The sequence below is a fragment of the Apium graveolens genome, chromosome 2 (assembly GCF_009905375.1).
Source record: "Apium graveolens cultivar Ventura chromosome 2, ASM990537v1, whole genome shotgun sequence".
NCBI lineage: Eukaryota > Viridiplantae > Streptophyta > Magnoliopsida > Apiales > Apiaceae > Apium > Apium graveolens.
In genome coordinates, this window is record NC_133648.1 from 97,659,844 (window position 1) to 97,669,647 (window position 9,804).

At 41.5% G+C, this 9,804-nt stretch overlaps 2 protein-coding genes across 2 annotated transcripts; both read right to left on the minus strand.

Moving 5' to 3' along the window:
- Positions 1–1,118: 1,118 nt before the first annotated feature.
- On the minus strand, positions 1,119–1,568 carry LOC141691582 (uncharacterized). The gene has a single exon (XM_074496326.1). The coding sequence runs from the start codon at positions 1,566–1,568 to the stop codon at positions 1,119–1,121; it is 450 nt and encodes a 149-aa protein (XP_074352427.1).
- Positions 1,569–3,866: 2,298 nt separating this feature from the next.
- On the minus strand, positions 3,867–5,179 carry LOC141691583 (uncharacterized). Its single transcript, XM_074496355.1, has 2 exons — positions 4,760–5,179; positions 3,867–4,556 (listed from the first exon to the last, which is right to left on the minus strand). Exons 1-2 carry the CDS (start codon positions 5,177–5,179, stop codon positions 3,867–3,869), a joined length of 1,110 nt encoding a protein of 369 aa, XP_074352456.1.
- Between the last annotated feature and the right edge of the window lie 4,625 nt (positions 5,180–9,804).

Genomic DNA, 9,804 nt, shown 5'->3' on the forward strand with positions numbered 1-9,804 from the left:
CAATTAGCTCCAAGCACACCATGCTGAGCTATTTTGGTATTTGGCATGACCTTTCGCAACACAAGATCTCCCACCTTGTAGGGCACAGACTTTACCTTCTTATTAAAATACCTTACAATTCTCTGCTGATATGCAGCAAGTTTCAACTGAGAGTTCATTCTGACTCCGTTCAATAAATCCAAGTGGAGCCTCTTGTTAACTTCTGCATCTTTCTCAACAAATAAATCCCTTCGCAGAGATCTGGCTCCTACTTCTACGGGACCATAGCCTCATACCCGTATGTCAACAAAAAAAGGGGACTCTCCCGTGGTCGATCTGGGAGTCGTGTTGTAAGACCAAAGGACCATGGGCATATCCTCCGGCCAATCTCCCTTCTTTTCTTCCAGCTTAGACTTTAAAGTGTGCTTGATAATCTTCTTTATGTCTTATGTCTGACCATTGCTTTGCGGGTGGTAGACCGCAACAAAATCTTTCTTGATGTTCAAGTCCTTACAAAGCTTCCTTAGCTCTTTACTGTCAAACTGCTTTACATTATCCGAGATGAGTTTATATGGAATACCGAACTTGCAGACTATGGAGTTGAAATTAAAGTATTTGATTTTCTTTGTCGTGATCGTGGTCAGTGGCATAGCTTCCGCCCATTTGGTAAAATATTCAATAGCCACCACGGCATACTTCACACCCCCTTGGTCTTGGGCAACTCTCCAATGAGATCAATGCCCCACATAGAAAAAGGCTAAGGACTCGCCAGCGAAGTGATAGATGTTGCCAGGGTGTTGAAATAATTAGCGAATCGTTGGCAACGATCACAAGCCCGAACAAACTTGAAGGCATCTTGTTTCATGGTTGGCCAGTAATATCCTTTTCTGAGGACTTTTAATGCCAACAAACCACCCCCGAGTGATTGCCACAAATTCCTTCGTCTACCTCCCTAAGAATATAATTCCCTTCTTCCCGATCCACGCAACGCAACAGTGGTTGGTTTAACCCTCTCTTATACAATACTCCATCATATTTAACGTATTTCGCAGCCTGGTAGCGAAGGTGTCGAGCCTGTAACTTGTCTTCTGGCAAAGCTGCCATTCGAATATAATTATGAATGGGGTCATCCAATTTTTTTATGGGATCTCCTGTGTCTGGAAAACCCCTACTTCTGGAATACTTGGGATTTCTCGGATCCCCAAAGGAATTTGCCCAAGTTGGAGGATGTCCATTTGTAACCCCATCTTTTCCAAGGCATCTGCATTGCTATTTTCTTCCCTTGGTACACCTTCTAGCCTGGCATTTCCAAACTTTTCCAGTAGACGCTGCACACATCTCATATATAACTTTGTTCGAGGTCCTCGGGCTTGGAAACCTCCGTTGACTTGGTTTACCACTAACTCTGAGTCACTCCGAGCGATCAAGTTCACAACCCCCACTTTCAGAGCTATTTTCAAACCATTGATTAATGCTTCATACTCAGCATCGTTGTTAGTGACGTAAAATTTAAAGTGGATGGCACTCATTAAATGATGCCCTTCCGAGGTGATCAAAACAATCCCGACATCTGCTCCATTACTATTCATAGCCCCATCAACATGCAAGATCCACCAAAGGTGTGGGAACTCTTCTCTCACATCAATAGGAGGATTTTCTTATGAGGAATGTTCTGCCAACACTATAGCCTTATTGTCTACTCCAGAGTCAAAATCAAGTGTGAAATCAGCTAACGTTTGTCCCTTGATCGCTGTACGAGGGAAATATTCCAAATCGAATTATCCCAGCTCTATCGCCCACTTTAACATTCTTCCCGATGATTCTGGTTTATGTAAAATATATCTGAGAGGATAAGCGGTACGAACTTCTATTCGGTGAGGTTGGAAGTACGGCCTTAACTTTCGTGCCGCAAGGATAAGGGCGTACACCAATTTCTCCATATTGGTATATCTAGTCTCTGCATCTAGCAACCTTTTGCTCACATAGTACACGGGCGATTGGTGATTCCCTTCCTCTTTCACCAACACCACATTGACAGAGTATTCTGAGACTGCCAAGTAAAGAATCAACGTTTCCCCATCTTCAGGCTTGGCCAACATAGGAGGATTTCCCAACTGCTCCTTGATTTTCAGAAAAGCCTTTTCACAATCTGAGGTCCACACGAAATCCTTCCCCATCCCTTTAATTACTTTAAAGAATTCTTTGCATCTATCCGATGACTTTGAGACAAATTGATTCAAAGCCACAATCCTTCCCGTCAGGCTTTGCACTTGTTTAACGTTGGTGGGAGATTTCATATCCTACAGAGCTTTGATTTTTGTCAGGTTCGCCTCAATCCCTCGGTGATTAACCATGAATCCTAAGAATTTTCCTGACTCCACGCCAAACACACACTTCTAAGGATTCAACTTCATCCTATATTTTCTCAAAATATGGAACATCTCAGCTAAGTCTGCTATATGGTCTTCCGCCCTCTTAGATTTTACAAGCATATCGTCTACGTACACCTCCATCGTATTCTCGATCTTCCTCTTAAACATTTTGTTTACTAATCTTTGATAAGTGGCCTCAGCGTTAATCAGACCAAACGACATCCCAATGTAGTAATAGAGTCCTCTATCAGTAATAAAAGAGGTGTGCTCTTGGTCAGGCTCGTACATGGGGATTTAATTATACCCGGAGTACGCATCCATGAAACTCAGCAGGGTATGTCCTGCCGTGGCATCGACCAACTGGTTAATTCTCGACAAAGGGAAGCTATCCTTTGGGCATGCTTTGTTCAGATCGGTGAAATCCACACATGTTCTCCACTTGCCGTTAGGTTTTTTTACTAACACCAGATTTGCCAGCCAATCTGGGTAGAAAGATACACTGATTAGTCCGACATCCAAGAGTCTATCTACTTCTTCTGCCAAAGCTACTGCCCTTTCTCCACTTACGGCCCTCCGTTTTTGCCTGATCCCCTTATACTTGGGATCAATGTTCAAACGATGGCACATAACTTTCAAGTCAATTCCCACCATATCATAATGGTTCCACGCAAATACATCAAGGTTCGCCAAGAGAAATATTGAAAGTCCTTCTTTCAATCTTGGAGCCAACTGAGATCCAATTCTCAGAACTTTACTTGGATCTCTTTCATCAACAGGGATTTCAATTGTGTCTTCCGCTGGCCTTATCTTTTCCGTTGGCATTGGTATCCGGGGATCTAAGTCGAGCTGATTACGATCCTCATTATTTTGTAGAGAAGGCGTATCCTCTTAGGGAGGAGCATCAACTTCTTTAGAAGGCGCACCCTGTGTCATAGAGGCATCAACTTCCTTTGAATTTCCAAAGGATAAGGGCGCGCCCTCAGGGAGAGGGGCATCTACCTTATGTATGTCTTGTCCAAGACTCTATAAGACATCAAATCTTCCCTCAAGTCGTTCCCTATTGAAATTTGCTTGGACTATGTTGTTTGTGGGATCTTCTTCCTCCAACATTTCAATCCTGATTGTGTCTTCTAAGAACAACATCGCTGGAGGCAATTGAGAGGGGTGTTCGTCCTTTTGCTCGAAATAGTAATGGACTCGGATTTCCTCAAGCGGATGTTCGATGCTCTTCTCTTGCTCATCATCCGACGCGTCTTCACTGTGGGCATCTTTTCTCCTAAAGCCCCTCATGGCTTTCCTGTAACATTCCTGAGAGTCATATTGAGAGTCCTTTATGCTGCCCACACCATTCGGGGTTGGAAACTTGATGGTAAGGTGGTGGATCCAAGTGATGACCCTCATTTCCCTAAGAAAAGATCGTCCCAGCAGCACGTTGTGGGACGACTCTTGATTTAGAACCTTAAACTCAAGCATCTTTGTCACAAATAACGGACTCTCCCCCAAGATACATGGAAATCAAATTGATCCCATAACTCTAACTCCTGCTCCAGAGAAACCATAGACCCAAGAATCTTCTCCCGACATATCCCGATCAGGTAGCCACGTCTTCTTAAATGTGTTGTAGTAGAGGATGTTTGTTGAGCTTTCATTGTCTACGAAGGCTCTATGGATATTCTTGGTCCTGATCTGGATGGAAATAACCAATATGTCATTGTGGGGGTAATGTACCCGCCAGGCATCTGCTTCTCTGAAGGTGATGTCCATGGACTCGCCCTTAAATACTTTGAGTGGCCGAGTTTCCACCCTATGAATATCGGTTAGAGGTCTGAATTGGGCTTCCCTTGCATATCTTGCCAAGGTTCCGTTACTGCATTTCATCCAGGGATCTCCTCCGTAGATTGCTCGGATGCTGCCATCCCCGATGAACTTATTTTCTTCCAGAGTTTCATTGTTCGATCCCCATAGGGCTTGACCTCTTTCTTCCTTTACTCTGTCGGCGATATCCTTATGCCTCCTTACTTCCTTAACCACCCATTCGCCAAGATATCCTTCCTTGATAAGGGCTTCGATCTCATCCTTTAGTTGTCGACACTCATTTGTGTTGTGTCCGGATGACTCATGGTATTCGCAATATTTCTTCTTATCTTTACTTTGCCAAGATGACAAAGCCTCAGATTTTCTAAACAACCCTCTATTCTTCTTTACCTCAAAATATGTTCAATAGACGCGGCCAAAGGCGTATATCTGCTTGCTCTATGGTCATAGCTCGAGGGAGGGCTCCATTCCCTCCTTGTGGTCGTAGTATTTACCCAAGTTGGGCTTCGAGTACTCCTTCAATATCTTGGGCTTGGAGATCTGTCTCTCTTCCTTGCTTTGCTTCTCTTACTTGCTTGCGAAGTTGGTTGTACCTTTGCTAGAGACTGCTCTATGGCTTTAAATAATTCTGCCAAAGCAAAGATATTCGCCAGAGTGGCTGGGTGTTTTCCCTGTAAATGCTTCCAGAAATCTGAGCCGACCCTTAGCCCTACTATTAAAAAGCTTTTCAAAGCTTCGTCCGAAGCCCCTCTTACACTGGTGGACTCAGCGTCAAATCTTTTAAAGCAGGACGTCAAGCTTTCATTTTTCCTTTGTCTAACATTGGCAAGAGTCGTAACAAAGGTAGCATACCTCACAACGGCTTGGAACTTGGTCAGGAACAGGGTCTTCATTTGGTCCCGGGAAGTGATCACTCCCGATCCGAGCTTTTGAAACCATTGTTGGATGCTCTCCCTAAAAGTCGCCGCCAAGAGCCGACATCGAGCCAAGTCTGGGACTTGATACACGTCCATCTCTATGTTGAATCGTCCCATGAATTCTACAGGATCTGAACTTTCATGGAAATGGAGATCGCTAGTAGTGTTATAATATCCGGCTGGCAACTACGCTTCTCTTACTATCATAGAGAATGGGGAAGGAATTTCGGCTATGGCCGTTACTTTGCCTTCCAAGTGGTTGAGCAGCCTTTTCAGATCATCAACATTGAAGGTTCCCACACCTGGGATAGTTTGCATGTGAGGCTGTGGACCTTGGGGCTGAGGTGGAGGTAATACTGCCTGATCTCCACCTGGAGGAGCTTGTTGTTGGTTGGTGTTCTGGGCATCCTCAGGTATCGCAATCACTTCTGGGTTTCGACCTTGATCTCCCCCTAGATTCTCTCCTTGACCTCGGCCGTGGCCCCGATCCTTCTCGTGATCATAATTTGCCACCTGCCTATGATCATCATATTCGGCATAGTTATCGCTTTCTGCTTGATTATACCAGCGGGTATTCCTGTGACCACGATAGTTATCGCGGCGATATCCATCTAAGTATCTACCTCGACTTCCACATCTTCCCCTCCATTGAGGTCTTCTCCATCGGTCATTCCCATATCCTCGACCATACCGGTCCAACGATCCTCGGGGATGAGCTCTCTCATGATCGCGGTGCCGCTCCCGATTCTCATAAGAATTCAGGGGCACACGCGTTGTACCATGGGGCATCACATCTCCGCGATCAGCCTCTTTTTGCCATTCCAGCAGCAACATTCTTAGATCATCATCGCCCAAACAGATCCTCAAGCGATCCTTTAAAGCTACAAAGCCTCGTTGTTCATTCTCCGGAATGGACTCCGCTTGCCGATGTTCCTCAATACTACGTCCGGACCGGTGCGGGTGAGTAACTCCCCGATTATCTGCCCGCAGTATTTCTCGACCATCAGCATCCTCGTCCATGAGTTCGACGATGGGGGTTACATCGTTGGAATAGTTCAGATGTCTCGCGGTTATTGGCACATGTCCACCTTCAGTTCAGCCGTGACCGGTTAAGGCATCCCTATCAGTCACGGGAGCCTTTTCAAGTGCGTGAGCAACACGATTATGGCGCAGACCCCTTCTAGTCTTGCGTCGTTCCACGGTATTCAACCTTGAGTCGAAACCGTTCAATACATCTCCCATGTGATATAGTTGCTCCAGCAAGTCCGCGTTACTGATCAGCACAGGCGGTTGACCCCCAACATTTGGAGTGGGGCGATCAGTCATGGGTGGAACGTAGGGTTTATGGCGGTCATAGCCATGATCAGATTCTTCTTCAGAGCTTCCATCATAAAAACTTCCATCACGGTATTGAGACATATTTCCTCCTAGATGCAGATCTTGATTAGCCCCTCATTCTAGCGCCAATTTGTTGACGGAGGAATTCGGGAGCAACAAAGTCTGAGGTTCGTGGCCGGAAACAAGATCTGTGACGATGGTTCTTCGTCGGAAACGTGAACTGTGTTCGATAGATTTTATGAACAGTGTTTGGTGGTGGTTATTGGTGGCTGAGATTGCTTAGGGTTTGTGGTGGCTCCTTTGCGCTCTCGCTTCTTACCCCTTGTAATTTCCCTACATATCCCTATTTATAAGGAATCAAGCCAACGTAGTTCTTGGGGAACAGGAAACCTAATGGGCTTAGATCTCTTATCCCGAGGCCCAATGGGAAACCCACTGGAAACCGTCTTCTACTAGCTTTAGGAATGTCCGCCGATGAGGTCCAACCACAAAGGCCCAAGGCTCGTCTGCGGCTTCGAGACTTCGTGGATAAGGCATCTCCCTGGCCAAGGATAACCCTCCGCTACCAGCTATTTCTCTAGTCCGTGGACGCAGGTATAGTTGTGGTTCACCCCAAATGTTGGACGCATCCTTGTCCCCCGATAAGGAGCCCCTGCCAGATTACAAGACAAGTGATCCCAAGCGTTTGGGTGCAAAGTGCAGTATACTCCGAAGTCTCCCAACGAGAACACCCGTTGACTACAGAGACAGAGCTCCCAAATCACACACCAGAATTCACCCCACATCCCCAATGAGGACACTCATTGACTACAGGAGGAGGCCTTCCGTCCAGGCATACCCCTGGAGGTCTCTGACCACGGACACCGTCTTCCTGTAGATGCACTACAGGAAAGAGTTCGTCAATAGAGTACCTGCATCAAATAGGTTAGTAATAATAATCTCCATCTTCCTTGAATCCTCCAAAGAACCATCCAAGCATCCATGTTAAAACTTCACCCTAGCCATCCTTGAACTTAGGGCGTGCCCTAAGTTCTTCAGAAGGTAAAAAGGGTCAACCCTATAATGAATTTCCAAGTATTTTCCTTCCAACCAGCAAGGCGCGCCTCCCTCATCTGGTGAGGGCGCGCCCTCCATATCTACAGGGGCTCATTTTCATTAATCATTCATAAACCAGGGCGCGTCCTTCACTACTCATAGTGTGCGCCTACTTTCCTTCTATAAAGGAGGGTCGTCTTATCGGTTCCTTAATTTCAGGCGTTTGTACCTCAATTTTGACTATTTTATCAATCTTAATCTGAATAGTGTTTATACCAATTTTCGGGTATAACACCTTTGATCAAAGACAATTCTCTTTTAATATCATTTTATTACAAAGACAATTGATAACAATGGTTTGGTTGTAATTCGGTGCGTAACACAGGTAATATAATATGATATATGTGGAATTGAATCTGGATGTAGCAATCAATATGCACACTTTAATAACACCATGCAATTTACTGTATACGTTTTAAGTCAATCAATTAATATGGGTGTGTATTTTTGTCGCGCGAAGTGAGTAAAATTTAATATTTTTATCATTAGGATTAATAAATTAATATTTTTATGTTAATGTTTTTTATTTTTACATTTGGTTATTCATTTTTAGTTTATATTATATTTTATAATATTATAAAATTGATTATGAATATTACTATAAAATAATTGGTATAAATATGATATTAGATTGTATTTGTATATAATAATTGATTAGTCGAGTTATGGTCTTATAAATAATTAGATCAATACTCACAAATTATGAATTTATTATCTTAGATTGTTTATATAAAAATTAATTAAACTTTAGGTATAATTTTTTTTAAAAGAACTATATGTAATATGTTACATAGTTGTTGTTGTTGTTGGTGGTGTTGTTGTTATTATTATTATTATTATTATTATTATTTATTAAGCTAATTTTAAAAAATTAATTCAAAATAAAAGGCCATACATAATATATAATGCTCATTTAATTATTTGTTATATATTTATTGAATATATAAAGTTTTGTTTAAAAATTAGTATATATCTTAAAGTGTTTAAGAAGTTGATATCGCGTTACAAAACTACGAAGCCCTTTTATTAAATTTTGAAAAAGTATTAAATGTGGAGTCGTATGACATCAATTTAATTTCATACCCCGAATGTTGACAGACAGGATAATTTTTTGTACTTATCTCATGTAGAAATATAAAGAATGTAGTGAAGACTTCCACATTTGTTCATAGTCCTAAATAAATAACATAATATTATTTCTTGGGAAGTTATATATATAATTTTAGACAAAAAAAGAAGAAGCTATTTAAAAATCTATAAGACATAATAACATCACGGATATATGTGAGCATAATTTAAAATTTGTATTTGAATGATATAAGACATATTATTAGTGGGTAAGAGTCAAAGTCCATTTTTTTCACTATCATTTTAGATAATGGATGTAATTATTAAGATATTTAAAATAATGTATACTTTTGTTGATATATCGTTCATAGGGAATGAGAAAATGAAAAAGATATCATACATTACATCAATATGTGATGGTTGCAGTTGAATGCCCCATAGTGCCCACGGTGTATTGGTGTTGTGTGATAAGAAAAAAAATTATATTACGAAACTAAGAATGAGGGGATGAGATCAATTTATTTATTAAATAATAATATCAAGAATGATATGACATCTATCTCAATAGACATATCTTAAAAACTAACAGTTGAATATTAAAGTCAACTTAACTAATGGTTGTATTAGTTTTACTTTATATGTAATATTAAGATAGCTTTTTATATATAAACACAAACCAAATGACGCTACTTATACTTATTCAACTACACTTACATAAAAGAAAATATAACATTCATTCAGTTAAATTAGCAACGTTATAGGCAACGTTATACAGAATGGTAACGTTATACATATAAATAAATGCATTGATAGATAATAAATTTATATTAACTATACTTGAAATATTATAGAATTTTAATACTCCCTCCGTCCCTAAAAACGTTTCCTCTTTGTGCTGGACACGTTTGTCAATGCACACTTTTGATCGTTAATATCTTTAATTTTGTATGAATACTAAATATAAAAGTTTCACCGTATTAAAGTACTCATAAATACGAATTAAACAAAATCACTCATGACTATATTTAGGCTTACAAATTAGGCGTAAATTAATAATTTGTCTCATGTTATGAACGATACCGACATATAGAGGTGGCCAACCGTGCGGGTCGTGCGGTCCGGGCCGGGTTGGAAGCGGGTTGGAACCGGAAAAATTGAACACTGAACCGGCACTTGAAGTGAGCGAATCGGGCCGGGCTGGGCTTGAACATAAAGAAGGT